General features: G+C 52.1%; 1 protein-coding gene across 2 annotated transcripts in view; it reads left to right on the top strand.

Annotated features, from left to right (window-relative positions):
• ABR (ABR activator of RhoGEF and GTPase) overlaps positions 1-20,620 on the top strand; it is a 178,161-nt gene that overhangs the window by 73,578 nt on the left and 83,963 nt on the right. For both annotated transcript variants that reach the window (XM_022595769.2, XM_022595770.2), the window contains exon 2: positions 11,690-11,874. In XM_022595769.2, coding sequence (XP_022451477.2) covers positions 11,690-11,874 — 185 coding nt within the window. The remainder of the gene's footprint in view (positions 1-11,689; positions 11,875-20,620) is intronic.

The following is a 20,620-nucleotide window of genomic DNA, read 5'->3' as shown; positions in this document are numbered from 1 at the left end:
CCTCAGTTTTCCCCTGTGTAAAATGGGGGAGTAATATCTACTCTGACAACCTCCCCGGGTTTTGAGAATGAAATGAGATCCTGGCTGTGGCCTTGATTTGTACACTGCAAAACGCGGTGCAGATAATAGCGTTTCTCATCCATCTTTCTGAGCCTGGACACGGTGAAGCCTCTCTCCCTTCTCTGCCCAGGGCCAGTTGGCAGGCCCCCCATCCCTCGCCTGCCTCGTCTGCCCCAGCTACTGATGCCCAAAACCTACGACTCCTTTGCTTCAGGCTTTGGAGTCCTGGCTTTTCCTGGCGTCCACGGCCTCTGCCTCCTTCCCCCGGGAGCCTGGAGGTGGAGGATCGGATCGCGTCTCCATGGCAACCAGAGAGTCCGAGCCGCACCCCCGCGGGGGGCCAGAGTTTGTTCCAAGCAGCGGGGGCGGAGCCAGAACTGAGCGTTCCAGCTACGCGGTAGCACCTCCGGGAACCAGCTACCGGGTCGCCTTTGCCGGGTCTTTCAGTTGCTCCTTTGCGGGGCTAGTGCCCCTGCTCCAGACCTGCCGGAAGAACTGGGGGTGAGGGGTAAGCCATCCTGCGGTCCAGGCGACTGCTGCACGCCGAGTCTGAGGGCTCTGTGTGAATGGGACAGGGGCTGCCCTCCCTGCCTGCCCACGGTAAAGCCCTGTCTGTGCGCCTCCTTCACCTCGTCACCAGCAAACCTCCCAGTCCTTCAAGGCTTAAGTCAGACCCTGCCTCTTAAAGTAACCTTTCCTGTGCTTCTCATAGAGCCTGGCAGATGGCTTCCTGGGGCTCTTTCAGAGTTTAGTTTCATTTGACTTTAGGGGCTGTGACCTCAGGGTCCTTGTCTGAAACTGGTGGTTCTCGGCCTTACAATACATTCGAATCACCTGGGGAGCTTTTAACAGCCCTGCTGCCCCCAGCTAACCACACAAACTCAATATGGATCTCTGGGTTGGGAGCCAGACACCAGTCTCCCCAGGGGATTCCAGTGTGCAGGGAAGGTTGGAACTGGTGTCTTGAAGTTCAAATTTTTATTTATTTATTTGTTTGTTTGTTTGTTTGTTTTTGTTTTGGCTGCACCGTGGGGCTTGTGGGATCTTAGTTCCTGGACCAGAGATTGAACCTGGGCCCACGGCAGTGAAAGCGCCGAGTCCTAACCACTGGACCGCCAGGGAATTCCCAACTTCAAATTTTAAACACTCCCATGGCCTGTGGCGCCTTGCTTGAAGCTAAGCCTACTGAACGTAGGCTGACTGATGAACAGCTGGGTCCACTGATGAAGGAAGGCCTTCTAGAGCCTAGCCCGGTTGTACGTTTCCAAAGCTCTGGTTTGTTTTTGTTGTTGTTGTTTTGTTTTTCAAGGACTAGGAGATCTCTGAGGGCACTTACTGCTCAGGAAGAGGACTGGGGTGGTAATGATAATAGCTACTTGTTTATTTAGCACCTGCCCTGGACCAGGTGCCTTTCATTGCATTTATTTTTTGATGGGGACCCCACAAAAACCTCATGAGGTATAGGCATTGTGTATTATCCCCATCTTACAGATGAGGAAACTGAGGCTCTGGAAGGTTAAATAGCTTGCCCAAGGTCCCATGGCTCTTAAGTGATAATACTGGGATTGGAACCTGAGTCTAACTCAAAGCCCGTGCCCTTGACCACTGCCCTGTCCTGGCTCCCAGCTCCCTCTTCCATCAGTTGTAGAGCAGGAGGTGCTGAGAAGGAGGTGGCTTGTCCCATGGGAAAGATGCTGGTCCCAGGATGCCTCACCTTGGTGCCATGCCACCACTGAGGGGCTCCCAAGGGGATCTCCGGGGTCAGCTGGGGTCACGGGGCCCTGAAAGTGTCCAGCCCTTTCTCCTCTTCCTTCAGCAACCTCTCCTGAGGACTGTTCTGCCCAGATGCTGTCCAAGTTCTTTAACCCCCATAATGTTTAATGTCTCACAACCAGCCTGTGACACGGGCATTGTTATTCTGTTTCGAAGATGAGAAACTGAAGTTTGGGGCGGCCAGAACCAACCAGCTGACAATCCGCAGAGCAGTCCTCCCGGTTCTGTGGCTCCAAGGCTCTGGACTCTGAGTCTGCCTTGGGGATCTTGGCTTCCCCCAGGTTGTTGGGGGAGAAGAGGCCAACTTCTGTAGCCCTGTGTGCCTCGAGCTGTGTGAAGGAGATGAGGGTCACTGTGTGTGGTTATCAACCTCAGAACGGACCCGCCTGTTGAGAACAGCCAGTGTCCTGGCCCGCTGGGAATGTGTGGGGGAGTTAGAGGATCTGGGGGGAAATGGGCAGCTCTGTGCAACTCCTGGGGCGGGGGCCGACATTGGGAAAACACATGTGCACGGTTTCACAGCAGGATCAGTGCAGGCCTCAATCCAGTGCCCGACATCCAGGGGAGGTCTGAGCAGGGGACAGAAGCATTTGCTGGGAGCTAGTGACAGGAGTGGCAAGTTGGAAGGACTGTACCCGTGCAGGAGGGACCTCAGCTTCAGCGACACCAGTCTGTTCATCAGGGCCCTGAAAAGAAGGGCGTGGTCCTGCCCGGGGTCTTTGCAGCTCTGTCCCCCTCAGTGGGAATGGCCTCTTCCTGCCCCTCTTCTCTCACTTCTGTCAAGGCACACTCAGACCCTTCGCCAAACGGCCCTCTCCTCCTCCAGACTTTGATGCAGGTTGTTTCTTCCACTCATGGGCCCTGAGAGCAACCTGCCCAGGTGGTTTTTTCTATTTGTACAGGTCCTACACATTATAATGGTTGAAACACAGGTCCCGGAGTCAGACTAGCTGGCTAGTCTGTTAAGTGCACTTAACAGCCTTTAAACCTTGGGCAAGTGACTTAATCCCCTATACCTGCACTTCCTCAACTGTAAATGAGAATCACAATGGTGGTACTTAAACTTGGTTTTTAAATTTTAAACAAAATTTGAGTGCAGCAATGTTAAGCATACAGCTTAATGAACCCTTACGTTCGTCTGCTCATGTACCCACCCAGATCGAGATGTAGCACGTTTCCAGTAACCCAGAAAGTTCCCTCAAGCCCCTTCCCAGTCAATGCCCACTGCCTCCTGCCGCCCACCCCCAGGTAGCCACTACTGTGAACTTCCATCGCTGTCTCTTAGTTTTGCCTGTTCTTGAACTTCATAGAGATGGAATCCTACCGCATGTGCTCCTCTGGGTCTGGTTTCTTTTGCTCAACACATGGTAAGATTCATCCATCATAGGGTTGCTCTGATGGTGAAATGAGGTAGTGTACAGCCCACGGCCCGGCCCAGTCACAGATGACAGGGAGCATGCTAGGACCACACTGTGAGGTCCTGGAGGGGAGGACGGAGTCTGTGCCCTGTGGCTCTGTCCCCACCTGACACAGCGTGTGGCATACAGAGACTTCTGATGCTCTCTGAGGAAGTTGGATGCTGCTTTGGTGGGAAGGATGGGCAGGCCTGAGCTTCCCTCGTTGTTCTCCTGAGGTTCCCTCCCCCCGCACTCCCATTGTCAGTTCTAGGGCAGAAAGTGGGTTTATCACCTAATATCAGCCTTTGTACCTCCCCTGCTGGGAGGGCAGGACCTTTCCGCACCTGGAACTTACCTTTATCCTGTACCCACAGGTTCTTAGAGTGTCTAAGAGGAGGTTGGAAAGAACCCGCAAACTCCCCTCAGCATCTGTTTCCAGGGACTGGGATACCAGGATGGATTCTTGGCTGTGTCCATCAGTCGTTGGCGATGGACAGTCTCAGGGGAGCGTTGTAGACAGCTTGACACCTGTGTGCCTCCAGCCACCCGGGCGCCCCTTCCCCGCCGCCTTGCGCCTCCCAGAGCTGAAGGTGGTAGAAACGAGAGCTGGGCATTTGGGTTTGAACTGACCCCCACTGGCCAACTCTCCACATTGCCCCAAAAGAGCATGTTTGAGGTCTCCATGGTCTGTCACTGGTTGGTTCATATCCTTTCATCTGGCACAGACTCCATCACAGGCTTAGAATAGGTAGCCCTACATTCACATGTGGTCCCAATCTGGGCTGTTCCTAGGCGATCTGGAGGTCACAGGATTCTCCCTGCATTGTAACTCAACAGAGGAACATACGCGTCCATCGGGAGAAATTATCCAAAGTTAGAGATGCTCGGCAATCACGTGGCTGGCAAGACCCCACTGCAGGAAATGGTCGAGATCAACCGTCTTCCCTGGGTCCTACCTAACTCTTAGCTCAGCTCACAAGGCCCTTGGTGTGCTGGTCTGTGCCCGCTTCTCCGGTGCAATCTGCCCCTCACCCCCCTGCTCATTCAGTGTTCCAGCCAGGCTGGGCTATTTATAGTCCCCTAAAGCACTTTGTGCCTTTGCCAAGCCTCTTCTCATTGCCTGGAACTCTGCTCCTGTCCCCCATCTGCCTGGCAAGCACCCACACATCTCTCAAGATTCGATTAATTATATTAATAACAGCAGCTAAGATTTATTGGGTGCTTACTATGTGCTGAGTGCCTTGCGTGCGTTATCCAGCTTAATCCTTGCAGTAGCCCTGTGTACTCCATCTCTTTGTCGTCCTCTTTCACGGCCATTGGTTTAACCAATATCCACTTATAAGTGGCTGCCTTGTGCCAGCCACTCTTCTGAGCACAGAGGAGTGGGATGTGATTCAGCCTGGATTGGAACCTAAACTGTGTGACCCCAGGGTCCTTGCTCTTAGCCACAGTGATAAACCACCTTCCTTGGAGTATCACCCAAGCCCATCCAGCCATCCTCTCACCCCCACTGTTTCCTGCTCCCTCCTCTTTTCCTTGCCTGTGAGGTACTTCTGTCATAGCATCTTGGATGTTTTCATGCTTGTTGGACTGCCTTCCTCTACTGGGCTGTAAGGATTTCAGTTAGGAATGTGTTCATTTTATGTGGCAGAAAATCCAACGTATTAGGGGCTTATAGTTCCCATTTAGCAAGAAGTGAGGTAGGCTGTTTCTAGTGTGGCTCAGTAGCTCAGTAGCATCCGGGAAATGTCTGCGTTCTTTCATGATCATTTCCTCGTGGCAGCAGCATGACCACTGTAGCTCTGGTCATCACATCTGAGTTCAAGGTATAAAGTCCCTTTTTAATTATCAAAGCAAAGGCCTTGCCAGAGGCCTACACTTGCGTCTCATTGACCAAAAACTATGTCAAATGGTCACTCCTAGTTGTAAGAGAGGCAGAGAAAGGGGGTACTTTGCCAGGGACTGGGTTCATTGCCACCTCATATAAAACCAGCATAAGGTAAGCAGGGAAGGAGAGAAGGTAGATATTGAGTAGGAGACAAGCAGTGTCTGCTAGTAACCTAGAGAGCAGAGACCATGTATTAATTGCTCCCAGATTCTCAGAATCTGAATGCTTTATAATTATTTTGTATTGTTGCCTTGCAGGCAACATACAGACTTTTTTTGCAAACATAGTATACTGTACATACTATTATTAATTTCTTTTTCACTTAATAAGGTGATGTAAATCATCCAGGTAATTTTTAATGACTACATAGTAGTCCATCTTGGAGAAATACCATAATTTACCCAAGTCCCTATAATTAATCATGCAGCTTGTTTTTAATATTTCACAATCATAAACATCCCTGTGATTAATAACCTTGTAACTTTATTTTTATGTACATTTATAATTAATTTCTTAGGACACAGTCTCAGATTATGCTGGGTTAAAAGCTGTACCAACTGTTAAAGCTTTTGATACCAAGTTGACTCCAGAAAAGTTGTGCCAGTTCTACATATCCTCCAAGAGATTTTGAGAGTGCCTGTTCTCTTACAAGCTTGAGTATTTTCCTTGCTGATTTGATAGGAAAATTGCAAAAAATAGAGGTTTGCATTTTCTTTGATTACAGGTGAGGTTAACATTTAACATATATATGTTATATATATATATTATATGTATATATATATACACACACATTGGGCATTTGTAATTCTCTTTTTAATTTTCCATTCATTTCTCTAACTCATTTAGAAAGTTGAGGTATTCGTCTTTTTCTCATTGGATTGCAAAAGTGCTTTATATATTCAGGAGGCAAGGAGGTTCATAGGAGAAGGGTGGAACTGAGCTGGATTTGAAGGCTAAATAGGCCTTCGCTGGGTGGTCAAAGGATGAGGAGGGTGTTCTAGGTATAGGAACAGCATGTGCAAAGGTCCAGAGGTGGGAAACTGTGTGTTTGGGGACTGTGTTAATTTCATAGGGCTGCCATTAAAAAAATCATCACAGGGAGGCTCAAGAGGGAGGGGATATGGGGATATATGTATACATATAGCAGATTCACTTTGTTGTACAGCAGAAACTAACGCAACATTGTAAAGCAATTATATACTCCAATAAAGATATATATATATATAGTTTTTTTTATGTTGGGGATAGGAGTTTATTAATTAATTTATTTATTTTTGCTGTGTTGCGTCTTCGTTTCTGTGTGAGGACTTTCTCTAGTTGTGGCAAGCGGGGGCCACTCTTCATCACAGTGCGCGGGCCTCTCACTACCGCGGTCTCTCTTGTTGCGGAGCACAGGGCTCCAGACGCACAGGCTCAGCAGTTGTGGCTCACAGGCCTAGTTGCTCCGCGGCATGTGGGATCCTCCCACACCAGGGCTCGAACCCGTGTCCCCTGCATTAGCAGGCAGATTCTCAACCACTGCGCCACCAGGGAAGCCCCTAGATATTTTTAAAAATTAAAGTAAAAATAAAAAGTCATCACAGGGACTTCTCTGGTGGTCTGGTGGTTAAGACTCCGTGCTTCCACTGCAGAGGGCATGGGTTCGATCCCTGGTCAGGGAGCTAAGATCTGAGAAGCTGCGTGGCCAAAAAAACCCCCAAAATTTATTTTCTCACAGTCTGGAGGCCACAGTCCAAAATCAAGGTGCTGGCAGGGCCATGCTCCCTGCCAAGGCACTAGGGGGAGAATCCTTGCTTGCCTCTTCCAACTTCTGGTGGCTCCAGGCATCCCTTGGCTTTTGGCCAGATAACTCGGGTCTCTGCCTCCATCTTCACATGGGCTTCTTCTGCGTGTCTATGTCTTCTCTGCTTCTGTTTCCTATAAAGACATGTCATCAGATTTGGGTCCCACTCAATTAAAGCAGGATCATCTCATCTAGAGATCCTCAACTTAATTACATCTACAAGGACCTTTTTCCTAAATAAGGTCACATTTATGGGTACCAAGGTTAGGATTTGGACATATATATTTTGGGGCTACTATCCAGACCCTTTCAGGGACCTACCTAGAAGATGTCTGATATTACAGGGCGGCAGAATACGACTCTGTAAAGGAAGAGTCAGGTGCTGACTATGAAAGGCCTTGAGCCCGGGAGTTTGAAGTGAATGGGGAACTGTTGAATTTTGACAGTGGGGAAACACGATCAGATTTGCAGTCTGGCAGTCACGGGGAGAGAGTGTTGGAATTGTCCTTGTAAGAGTTGGTGAGGGTGGGAAGGTGCATGGGGAGTGGGGATATTTCAGGGTGTAGGAGGTAAGGAGGAAGAGGGAGGAATCTGGCCCGACTCCTAGGTTTCCAACTTGAGTGATCTGGCAGACTAACTTCAGGAAAAGCTTGGGTTTGAAGTTCCTGGGGGTGGAGATGTCCAGGAAACAATCAAAGAGATGGGTCTGCAGCCCAGACCTCTCCCTAGAATATAAATAAAATTTGGGAGAGGGAGTAAAGTAGAGGTGACAGAAGCCTGGAGAACACCAATTTTTCCCCATCATTTTATTATGAAAAATTTCACACATACCTAAAAGTTTAAAGAATTGTATAGTGAACACCTATGTACCCACCATCTGGAGTCTATAATTATCATTTTTCTCCACTTGCTTTATCACACATCTGGCCATCCCTCTGGACATCATCAACCCATCTTGTTTTTTATGTACGTCAGAGTAAGTTGCAGACATCAATACATTTCACCTCGACACTTAAACATTCATGTCACTAACTAGAGTTAAATATTTAGTGAAATGCACAAATCTTTGATGCAGTGTACTATTTGACGAAGTCAGTGAACACATCCGCCTGCGTACTCCAAATCCCTGTCAAGATACAGAACATTTCCATCACCCTAGAAAACTCCCTGTGCCCCTTACAGTCAATTCCTGTCCCTACCTGACCCCCAGAAGCAACCACAATTTTCATTTTTTTTCCAAGCGTAAATTAAATTTGTCTGTTCTAAAACTTCACATAAGTGGAGCCATACAGGATGTGTTCTTTTGTCTGGCTTCTTTCACTTAGCATAATGCCTGTAAGAGTCATTTCTGTGTGTCTCAGTGTTTTGTCCCTCTTACTGCTGAGCAGTATTCTACTGTAAGGATGTATAGGGAATACCAATTTTTAAGGGGTGGGTGGGGAAAGAGGATTCCACCAAGGAGACTAGAAGGAACAGTGAAGACCGTAGGAAAAGCATCCAGATAGAATGTCAAGGAAAACCATCTGGATCAGTTATAATTAGGTTTGACTGCATATAACGTAAAAACTAAATAACAGTGACTTAAATAACATAGGCATTTTTCTTCTCTCATATAAAAGAAGTCCAGAGGTAGACATTCCTGGGGTGGTATGTTGGCTCACTGTGCCATCACGGGCCCAGGCTCCTAGCTTTGTGCTCAGCTATATTCAGCACTGGCTTCTATCCTCAAGGTCCCCTCATGGCTCAGTACGGCTGCTGGAGCTCCAGCTCTCCTATCTGCTTTCCAAACTGGCAACAGAAGGAGGAAGCATGGAGAGAGGGGAAAAATACCTTCCAGTGAAAACAATCTCAGCAACTTTCTTCAAAGTTCCACACATATCCACTCAACATCTCATTGGCCAGAACTTCATCACATGGCCCACACCACTAGGAAAAGTAGCCTTTTAGCTAGCCACGGAGCACACTGCCACTCCAAAGATAGTGAGATTTCTGTTACTAGGAGGGGAAATGGATATTGGCTGTCAGCGGCCTTCTCTGCCTTTTCTCTTTTGACACCTGCTGGCCAAGCCATGGTCCACTCAGCCTTCCTGTCTGTGGACCTGCACAGACTGAAGGCTGTGCTTGGCAGATTTCCACCCTCCTGAGTCCCCAGGGCTCCTGCTTTCTCAAAGGGTTGTTTCTCTGTCTTCTGTATCCCTTTTCCTGGTAGGATTCTCCGGGGTCTCTGGCTGGCTTCCCGGGCTGTCAGGGTCTCCTGGAGGTTGGAATGAAAGGGACAGTATCCAGGAACATTTGCAGAGAGCTCTGAGGGCACTGTCCTCCACGCCCGGGCACCCCGCTATTGTGGCTGGCAGCCCTCTCTCACCTCCTTGGTCAGCCTCCCCTGACGAGGGCTGTAGAAGGAGATTTCCCTAGAAGATTAGTGAGATTCAGAGGGGGAAAGATGGCATTTGGAGACAGACTTGGATTCAGATCCTTTCTGTGCAAATCTCTCTGAGACTCAGTGACTCTGCCTGTGAACTGGGGATCGTGAGAGCAGCCTCCCCGATGTGGCTAGGTTGAGATGTGGGGTCCAGGGGCACCACTCTGATAAAGATGAATTGGGCACACATGGCGGAAGGCTGGCAGAGACCTTCCCACCCTGCTGTGACCCAGGCAGCGGCAGACTGTGCGGTAGAGTCAAGCCTCACCACTTTCCCTGTGGTCCCTTCTCCCCTTGCCCTTGGGAAATATCCTGAGAGTGAAGGCTCTGGTCCTGTGACCCCTGGGAATTGGTCAGTGCCCAGGAGAATCAGCGGGGCCTGCTGGAATCTGAACGGATGGCCAGGCCAGTGTTCATCAGAGTTCACATCCCCCGCTTGACTCTAGGCACTAACAGGGCAGCCTGGAGCCTCCTGGAGGAAAGACCGCAGGTTAACGTGGTGTTTCGTTCCCTCCTCGTGCTTCTCCAAAGTGAGTAGGTCTCACCAAACAGCCGGGCTCCCTCACAGTGCCAGACTCGGGCAGCCCGGATACTGTGGTTCTTCTTCCTCCCTCCCAGGATCACTGGGGGCACTAGAGGGCCACGCACTGTAGGAGTTCTGAGCTGGGACGCCAGGGGGGACACTGTGGAGGAAGTGATATCTGAGCAGACGATGGGACAGACCCAGCCAGGGATGGAGGTGGGGGAGGGTCCTTCACACAGCTGTAGGAGAGACCCCCATTGGTGGGGTGAAGATAGCAGAGTCGGCTTACCCCCACCTGCTCCTGAGACAGAAGCCCTGTATCCTCCCGGCAGTGGGTCCTGTTTCCCGGGTGCCTGGCACAGACACGTCCCAGTGTCTGGATGGCTAGGTCCTGTGGTTCTTCACGTGCACGCCTGTCCTGGGGAAAAAAATAATAGCTCACGTCCCTGACAGCTTAATGGGCCGTAAGCACGGGACTGGAGAGGAAGTCGGCAGGAACAGGTGCAGCGAGGCTGGGGGACGCTCTCGGCTGCCAAAGGGGCAGATTGGACTGAGTGTGGCCGTGGCCGGGCGCCCTGGTGACCCGTTGACACCATTCTCAGGCTGCCGGCGGCCCCGGGGGCTGGTGTGTTGTGACAGGAGGAGGAGCCAGGGCCCCGCTGAGAACTTGGCTCAAGCCTCAGACCTGAGAGGGACAGTGCATTCCTCTGCCCATTCACTCACTCCACACATGTTCCCAAGATCCTGACCCATGTGGGCCGTGGCTGCTGGGCACACAGCGATGGCTGTCACCCAGTTCCCGCGCCAGGTGCTCAGGGACGAATGGACAGGATCACTGGGGGCACTAGAGGGCCACGCACTGTAGGAGTTCTGAGCTGGGGCGCTGGGGGCGCGGTGGGGGGGGACACTGTGGAGGAAGTGATATCTGAGCAGATGACAGGACAGACCCAGCCAGGGGTGGAGGTGGGGGAGGGTCCCTCACACAGCTGTAGGAGAGACCCTCACTGGTGGGGTGTGATGAGGGCCTTTCTGAGATGCTGCCTTGCGCCCCCATGGACCCGGCCTGCTGTCCAGGAAGGGGGTGTCTGGGCGGGGGCTCTGGCCCCCGAGTGGTGCTGGCAGCGCCGATGGGGTTAACGGCAGCTTGACTTCCCTGTGGCTGTTTGTTCCTTCCTTTTCCCAAGGAATCCTACATTGAAATTACAGAAATAAGTTCCGGCTTTTGAGAAGTCTGCTGTGCAACCGCATCCCTGCCAGGCCCGGCCGTCTTCTCGCCCATGCTCTGCCAGCCTTGGGCTCTGACCTTTGCGGAGCCTTGTTCGAGGGGTGAGGGCTCCCTCGGGTGCCGTTCCTCAGCCCCCACCCCAAACCCTGCTCTGCCCCCCGATCCAGGGATGGGGCTCAGTGTACAAATGGTACCCAAAGAGGAGGGGCGCAGGAAGTGACATCGCTCGGCCCGCCCGCACCTCCTTATTCCCTATAAAAAGCAAAATGGTGACTCAGAGAGGAGAGTTGGAAGCGTCCTGCCGCCTGCTCCCACTGTTAATTTTTAGACTTGGAATTAGGCAGGAGGCAAAGGAAACAGCGGCTCGAAATACGCGACTGACATGCTATTAAGCCGGTGGCAACAGCGGAGCCACTCCCCGTCGACTCCCAGCGGCCCCTGAACCGCAGCTCCTGGTGCCTGCTGGCTCTCCGGGCCGCGCAGCCCTGCCCGGGCTGGGCGTGGATGGTGCGGCCCGGGGCATGGCAGCTGGGGACCGACGCTGGCGCCCACTGCGCTACCAGTCCCTGGCAGCCCTCGTGGAGGACTCTCAGTGGCCTTTCTTGTTCCTTGTCTCAGACTTCAGCTACGGGGCAGACGACTACGACGGAGAGGGGAATGAAGAGCAGAAGGGGCCCCCGGAGGGCTCGGAGACCATGCCGTACATCGATGAGTCGCCCACCATGTCGCCCCAGCTCAGTGCCCGGAACCAGGGTGGCGGGGACAGCATCTCCCCCAACCCACCTGAGGGGCTGGCACCTGGGGTAGGTACACCTGCTTTTCCTTCTGGGTTTGGGAAGAGGGGGCTTTTGGGGAGGGGGGTAGGCAGGCATGGGTGTCGTGGGCCACGCTCTGCTTGGAGCGCTACTGGGGTGCAGGACTCGGGAAATTTGGGCTTGCTCTTGGTGCCCTCATCATCTCATTCCGGTCCTGGGCCTCTCAGATTAGCCCCCGCCCCCCGCCTGCTGCTCTCTCTGCCACTGCTGCACCTATCCCTGCCTCTTCTACCAGCCATCTGCTCCCCCTGCCTCCTGGACACCTCACTTCCTCTTTCAGCTTTCTCTCTCAGTCCTTCTCTAGCAGGATGGGACCTTGTGGGAGGGAACAGGCTCTCCTCTCTGGGCCCGGGCTGGGCAGTGGCTGCATATGTGAGTTGTGGGCTATAAATGCACACGTCCCAGCTCAGCAAACCAAGGCTGGCCTCGGCGCCGCCAGTGGGGGGAGTGAGCAGCTCCTGTAGCATTCCCTGAGGACCCAGGGCCCCGTGCAGCCCTCCTCTGTTGACTCTGGAAGGGAATGAGCCGTAATGGTGTCCACCTCTCCTCTTGTCCACCGATGAGAGCTCTGCTCCAAAGAGAAGCATTTTACAAGCAATATTGAGGATGTGCTCTGAGACAGGCGGAGGGATAGAGATGCGAGGAGGTTTGCAATCCTTGTAATTAATGCTGTTCCTGGGCCCAGAGACCAGCTCTGTCCGTGCTCAGCTTGTGCGAGTGTGTCTGAGACACAAGAGCAAGTGAGACAGAGGGATTCCTGGGGGCTATTTTTCAGAAATTGGGAAGAATCAAATTTCTTCTTGGGTGGGGGGCGGGGGGGGCTTGGATTGCTTGGTCCTGCTTGGTAGGGGGCTTGTCCAGGTGTGTTTTATAGGGGGGTCCCCTTTCTTCCGTCTAATACCCTTGAGGAGCAGTCACTGAGTTGCTGCGAGTTACTTGTTTCCCTCCTGCAGGGCCCAGCATACCCCCACTCCAGCCAGGGGGCTGCCTGGACCCTACCATTTCTTGTGAACCCCCTGCTTCCTTCCCTCCCAGCCTCCTTGGCCACCCTCCACTCCTGCGTAGAGCTCTCACCCCCTCTTCACACAGCCGGGTGGCTGTTATAGCCTTTAGCAACAAGGGCCTTGGCAACCGGCTTCCCACTTGGGGGAAGCCACATTGTTGCCATGGCAACAGAAGCCTAGGCAGAGCTTATCAGCTGCCAGGCAGTGCAAGTTTGGGAAGGGATGGTGGGGGCAGGTGGGAGGTGGAAGTGATGGGCAAGGGCGTCGATCAGGTTCAGGCCCCCCACAGCTGACATTCTGGGGTATTGTCCTGTCGTCCTAAGGAAGGGTGGCAGGTGAGAGATAGCCATCTTGGACCTGCGGGGCAGGATTCTTGCTACTGATGGAGGAGAGGGTGCTCTGGGACCTGAACTGACTCTAACCAGGGGAAGCAAAGTGACAGCTCTTGCTTCCCGTCTCTGCCTTTAGGTCTCTGACCACAACAGGGCTTAGAGACATCCCCCTCCCATCCCGGAGACTCAGCTATTACCCCTGTGAGCTGGTGTAGAAAGAGTCACTGTAGGACTCAACACAGCACCAGGAATCCTGGCTGAGAGTTGAGAACGTGTGGCCAGATTAGAGCCACTTGCTGAAGAGAAAAGCCATTTATTTCCCTTTCTCCTCTGCCTTCCTCCTTGCTTCCTGTCCTGTCTCCTTCCCTCATCACATGACCACCTTGCTGGAGTGCTTTTCCATCGACTTTTAGATTCCCTGGTGAAAGGTACTCAGGTGCTTTCTCTAGTGAAACGGGTCACAGGCATAACAGGGAGATGCCCCCACCTGGAGCTCTGAGGCTTCAGGGCAGGGACTTCCTTTACTACGATGCTGCCCATTTTGCTTGGTGACTCACAAGGGAAGAGCTTGGTTTGAGGACTTTGAAATCCAAGAGATGCTACAGTGACAACTGGCCAAAGTGCTTGCGAACCCCAGGATTAATTTTTGCACCATTGGCTAGAAATTATACACGGTAGGGGTGGGGAGCATTAATCCAATTTGGGGATCCTAGCAAAGTTTCCAGCCCAGTGTACCCGCTGCCAGCCTACCTTCCCTCCTGAGTTGCATTTCTGCCCTCTCTGCTGTGTCACTGGCCCCATCTAGTGGACTCAGCAAGTATTGCTGTGTACATTGGGGTGCTGGAGAGAGTTGACACGCCTCTTCCGGAGTACTTGAGGGCTGTTTCAGTTTTTTTTTTAAAAAAAAAAAAGGAAAGAAAAAAGAAAGCCAAGGTTTCTGCTACTTGGCTCTGCTCATTTGACCAGGCAGGTCCCCTCCCTGCCAGGCTTCCTGTTGGGGCGTTGGGAACCAAGGGGACTTTTGGACCAAATCAGACGATTGTTCTAGATATTCAGGTATCTACCCTCTGGCAGCCGGACATTCCACACCCAAATGTGCATCCAACTTGTTCCTGGAAGCCCAAGGTTTGGTCTTTATATTAGGGTTCTCCAGAGAAACAGAACCATTAGGATACAGAGAGAGGATTGATTTATTATAAGGAATTGTCTCACTAGATTATGGAGGCTGAAAGGTCCCAAGATCTGCAGTCAGCAAGCTAGAGACCCGGGAGAACTGACAGTATAGTTAGTTGCAGACTGAGTCCAAAGGCTGGAGAATCAGGAGAGTTGATGGTGTAAGCTCTAGTCCGTATTGAGTCCAAAGGCAGGAGAAGACCTATGTCCCAGCTCAAAGACAGGCAGAGAGAGTGAATTCTCCCTTACTTAGCCTTTTTGTTCTATCCAGACCTTCAACTGATTAGATGAGGCCCACCCACATTGGGAGGGCAACCTGCTTTACTCAGTCAACTGATTCAAGTGTTAATCTCATCCAGAAACGCCCTCACAGACACACCCAGAATAACGTGTGGCCAAACGTCTAGGTATCTGTGGCCCCATCAGGTTGATGCATAAAACTAGCCCTCACGGTCTTACTCTCCCAGCAGCTCAGAGAATGGAAGGGACATGAGCTTTGCATAGATGAACATGTTCTGCTCTCTAGCTGTGGGACTCTGGATCAGTGTCATAACCCCTCTGAGCCTCAGTTTCCTCATCTCTAAATAGGACTAACCACCTGAAGGGTTAGAGAGGACGGACTGGGATAGCTCAGGTGAGGCCTGCAGCACTGGGCCTGGCTCACTGTGGGTCCTCAGTCCTTGGCGCCCAGGGCCCACGAGACTCTCCTCACCAGCCATTAGAGGGGTGGGGAGCCCAGAGCACTGCGAGGACCTGGTCTAATGAAATATTTGCTGGACAACAACTGAATCTGCTTTTGCAACCTCCTTTCTGGGGTCAAATCTGTCCTCCCAGGTGTGGTAGCCCAGATGAAACCGGGTCTCCGGTGTTACAGGACAAATGCTCTTCACTCCCCAGAACGCCCTGCAGCCTCACTCTGCTCTCGCCTTAGCTGTGCCGCTGTGTGCAGCCCAGCGAGGTATCAGGGTGAAAGCCCCGCCCTGCAGACCCTCACTCTCCCCAAGCCCAGGCTGAGTATAGCTCCCTCCGGTGCAGAGAGGGCCTGCTTTCGCCCTGGGAAGGACGGGCGGGACTCTCCATATCACTGACAAGCGGGGCACATGTTCCCCTGCCAGGACCGTGGTCATTCAGAAAAGCGTGTGCCCCACAAGCCATGGACTCCTCTGACTCCCCTCTCGGGAGGCACCGTGAAAAGGGGCCACAAGGCAGAGAGAAGATCTGGTTGTTGTCTCAGTGCCACCACTTCCTAGCTGTGTGACCTGAGGGATTTCACTCATCTGAGCTCCAGTTCGCTCATCTGTAAAGTGAATATACTGAGAATTTCTTCCCTCCTGACCTCACACAGCTGTCGGGAGGCTTCTATGAGATGCTGCCAGTAAAGTCTGTACATGTTAGTACTGCACTAACCGCTGAATTGAGGAGTTTAGACTCCAGACGGCAGGATAATTTAAAGATAGGTGGGGAGAGTTGAGATGATCACCATTGTCATCCTCACCTTCCCCCCTCCCCCGCACAACCCCCGCTTCCTCACAGCTCCTTAGACTCACCTTGAGCCTTTTACATGGGGAGCCAGAGATATACTTAAACTTGGTCTTTCTTTTATTCTTTTTTTTTGGGCCTGCATATGGGATCTTAGTTCCCTGACCAGGGATTGAACCCGTGCCCGTTGCATTGGAAGAGCAGTCTTAACCACTGGACCGTCAGGAAATCCCTAAACTTGTGCCTTTCTGATGCTGGAGTCTGTGTGGTGCTCCCAGGTCCCCTCAGATACCACCTCCCTTGTGAAGGTTTTCCAGCCTGTGGCTGAGCCCTCCGCTGTCTGGGGACCGTGCAGTTACTTGTGGGGCACGTCTGCCCTGCGAGATCCGGAGCCCTGATCCCCGATCATCTCCGGGACCCCCATCAGCAGCTCCCGGGCACCTAGGTGTATTCACCCGACATTTATGGAATTGAATCAAGTAGCACTGGGTTGGCCAGGGAGCTGGGAGGCAGGGCAGATACAGTCTCAGGGGATGAAGCTAGGACGAACTGCTGCCCCCTCTTCCCTTCCTGGTCCCTTCTGAAGCCTTGGGGTTTGGGATCTGAGGTTGCAGGACAAGGAGGTCGCTTCTAAGTGAAAGGAGAAGCCACGTGGCAAGCCGGAAACATCTGAGATGGTGTCCCAGTCTGCTCTCTTTGGATGGCGTTCGAGGCCTGGGCTGGGTGGGTTGGCGGCTGCCCTTTATCTTTACGCCTCCCAGGAGTTTCCAGATGCAGGTAAAACCAGAGACATCTCTCCTCAGGTTGCCGACCTCCTGCCTCAGCAGCCTTGCTCCCCATTGCCCCCTTTCTGGATCTTGGTCCCCACTCCAAAGAGGAGGAGCTTGCCTGGCTCCCCCTACGTGCCAGGTGCTGTGCCAGGTGCCCACGGGCTTCATCGCCACCTATCCCTGCAACCACTGGGAGAGCCCCCCATTTTGTAGATGAAGGAGCTATGGCTCAGGGGGTTCCTTGGCTTGTGTGAGTTGAGGGGGATGTGAATAGGAAGTAGGGAGACAGTGCCCTGGTTGTGGTCCTCAGCCTCTCCATGGCTGGTGCTCCCTGGCCTTTTTGGCTCATCGCCCCCCTTTCACACATGGCTGGGATCTGGGCTTCCCTGACTGACCACACGCAGCCGACCTGGAGCATCCCGTAGTGCTCACAGCCTGTCTGGGATCTCCCTCTCCCTGCTACTGTGCTGTGTGTTTCACATCAGCCAGTAAGGCGGCTTCCAAAGCAACATGTATTCGGTGAAGGTTTGCTCATCTCCTGCAGGTCCCAGGGACAGTGGATAGGAGAGTGAGCCAGACCCATTCTCTGTCCTTGAGGTTCGGCAGTCTTTGCGGGTGGGGCAGGGAGGCCAACCGACCCGCCTAATCGCACCAAGAGGTGTGAAATTGCCCCTGAGAACGCCTTCGGTTTGAGACGTTTGGCCACACAGGTGAGCCGCCAGGGGGCAGAGGCTGGATGTCCCCCTGGGCTTTGGGTTCTGCCAGGGTGCAGAAGGGCAGGAAGCATCCCAACAGCAGGCTGACTCTTACCCACGGACTCTCTTTTCCATCCTCCTCACCTAGTTCCTCCACTAGTGGGTGCTAGCACTTTCTTTCCACGATGATGCTCTGATGATGCCCCTGTGGACCTTCCTCCCACAGGGTTATGGGCTGGTTGCTTCTATCTGGAAAGCCACACAGACCCCCCCAACCCTCCTGCCTGTGTGGCAGAAAGAAGAAGAGAAAGAAGAGAAACGCTTCCATAGCACTTACTAAATGCCAGGCACTGTTGTAGCACTTTATAAATACTAACTCATTTAGTCCTCACCACACCTTGGGAAGTAGGCACCGTTACTGCCCCATTTTACAGATGCGAAAACTAAGGTGCAAAGAGGTGACATAACCCACCTGAGGCCCCACAGCTGGTCAGTGGTGGGTGCTCACCACCTCTGTTCTCTGCCACCTCTCCAAAACAGGAACCTCAGTGCCCTCGCCTTATGTCTTTCTGGCTCTGTGATTTTGGATAACCTGTAGAGTCTTGGTCCCCTCAGCTGTAAATAAGGATACGTACCTCCTATCTGGAAGGGCTGCTGGGAGGACCGAGTGACACAGTGCCCCTGGCACTGGCCCCTGGGGTCAGTTCTCATTGGCCCAGGGTCTGCTGAGCTCCAGAAAGTCTGGAGGTGGGACTTGAGCTCCTACCAAGGAAGTTGGAAGGGCTAGGGATAGGCAGAGAGGAGGGAGAGGGGGCTCCAAGCCAGGTCAAGGCCTGGAGGTGAGAATGCACCTGGCCCTTTCATGGGACAGCAAACAGCAGAAGTTGTTGTCAACAGTTTGATCAGTTGAGCCATCAGCAAGGGCCCCACTGCCCTTCTTAGGGCTGACTTGGTGGCTTCCTGCTGGGTACAGAGTGAGCAGTGTTTTAGAAACAGTAATCTGATGTCAGCAGGAGGGATGCACTGAAACACTGCCTGGTCACTCCCTGTAAAATTCTTCAATGCCTGCCCGTAGCAATGCTGTCAAGGCTGTGCCTGACCTGACCACTTGACCTCTGCCTACCTCTGCAGGCTCATGACAACCCCCCAGCTAGACTGTGAGCTCTGCCATGGAGCTTTGTCACTTTTGTACCAAAATGTTTGCTCACTGCAAACTGTAGTGCCTAGAACTGCGCCTGGCACATAAGAGATGCCTAGTAAGTATTGGTTGAATGGATGAAGACTTGCCACCCAGACTGAACTCATTTCATTATGCCTCATGCTGTCCTGTCTGCCCCTGAGTCCCCCTGGCATGGCTAATCCCTGTTCATTTTCAGGTAGGAGTTTTTTTGTTTTGTTTTGTTTTTTGCGGTACGCGGGCCTCTCACTGTTGTGGCCTCTCCTGTTGCGTTGCGGAGCACAGGCTCCGGACGCGCAGGCTCAGTGGCCATGGCTCATGGGCCTAGCCGCTCTGCGGCATGTGGGATCTTCCCGGACCGGGGCACGAACCCTTGTCCCCTGCATCGGCAGGCGGACTCTCAACCACTGTGCCACCAGGGAAGCCCCAGGTAGGAGTTTTAATGTCACCTCCTCTGGAGAACCTTCTGTGACTCTCTACTTGCCCAATTATAGCACTTACCACACTTCTTTTTTTAATTTCTTTATTTTTCCTGATTACATCACTGAAAATTCTAACTTTACAGAAACATATAATATGGAAAGTGAAAGTCTCCTTAAGTCTCATCCTACAGAGAGAATGTCTGTTAAGAGACATCTTCTTTTTCCATGTGAGACATTACATATATATATACACATATATGTAAAAAGTACATTTTTCTCTGTGTATATATTATATATATACACTTTTTAAAAAAGTGGGATCATACTATTAATACTGTTATGCAATTTTCTCTGGTTATTTAATAAGTCTTGGACATCTTGCATATCAGTAATTAAAGACCAACTCATTCTCCTTCATGACCGTATGCAGTGTTTCTTTTAATGGTTGTACCATAATTCACTTAGCCAGTCCTCTTCTGTTAGACATTTGGGCTGCTTCCAGTCTTTCACTGATGTAACCATCATTGCAGCGAACATCTTTGTACAAAGATCTTTGAGTCCTTGTAGAAATGTTTTTGCAGAGAAATTCCTTAAAGTGGAGGTGCTGAGTCAGAGGGTGAGAACATATTAAATCACAATAGCTTTTTCCACGTTATTCTTTCTGGAAGAGTTGTACCTGAGCCCCAGAGTTCTGAGATCGTGCCCTTCCCCTGGCCCTGCCTCGGCTCACGGTGGTCAGTCTGTCCCCGAGACCATCAGCCCCCACGGAGGTAGAGACAAAGCGTCCCGCTTGTGGCTGTGTCCTGGATGCTAGCACAGCACCTGGTGCATGGTGGGCAATTGAATAGATACTTGTTGATTGAGTGGGTAAGGGAATGAGGGGATGGAGAATGAGTGTGAGAGAAGGCTGTTGGGTTTGGGGAGAGTAAACTGTTGGTGGCTTGGAAAGCGTGGATTTGGTGGGTGTCTGAAATCTCAGTCCGTGCCCCTTGTTCATGGGGGCGTGGTTCCCGCCCACTTCTCCAAGTTCATCACCTGCCCCTTTTCTGTCCTCCAGCTGTGCTTCCTGGGGTTCCTTACAAAACATTTTCCTCCCTTTGCCTGGAAACGATTCCCCTTTTTAAGATGCTGCTCAGAAGCCACGCTTCCGTGGAGCTTTACCTCTCAGGCAGGGTTAGCGCCTTTGTCCTGTGTCCCCACTGTGTTGACCAGTGGGAACACTGCCTCATTTGTTTATATGTCTGGGTTGAGAGCATTCTAATGGCAAGGCCTGTGTCTCCCAGGTCTGTGTATTTGTAATGCCAGGCCTTCTCTGGGTTGAATGAACAGATAGATGGACAGGCAAGATCAGAAGTCAAAGTGGAATATTATTGCGGTTATGTAGGTGTGAGATTCTACAAACCTTGGTTGGGGTGGCAGCTTTGGAAAAGGAAGAGAAGGAAGAACCAAGGGGACTTGGTGAAAAGGATGTGGGGCCTGAGGGAAGGAAGAGTCACAAGATGGCGGCCCCGCCACAGAAGTGGAGAAGCCAGAAGGGGAAGCCGGTTTAGGGAGGGGGAAGGGTCGTTTGGTCTGGAGATGTGGAGCTGAGGGGCTGCTCATGGGACTTCCAAGTGAGGAGAACCAGCTGGCAGCACAGATGTCACCCTCCAGCAGAGCAAGATGTTGGAGCCGCAGATGGT

The sequence above is a fragment of the Delphinapterus leucas genome, chromosome 19, assembly GCF_059928025.1.
Source record: "Delphinapterus leucas isolate spDelLeu-1000000601 "Yukka" chromosome 19, BTC_Dleu_Yukka2, whole genome shotgun sequence".
NCBI lineage: Eukaryota > Metazoa > Chordata > Mammalia > Artiodactyla > Monodontidae > Delphinapterus > Delphinapterus leucas.
The sequence above is the reverse complement of the archived record's forward strand: the minus strand, read 5'-3'. Positions and strand labels throughout refer to the sequence as shown.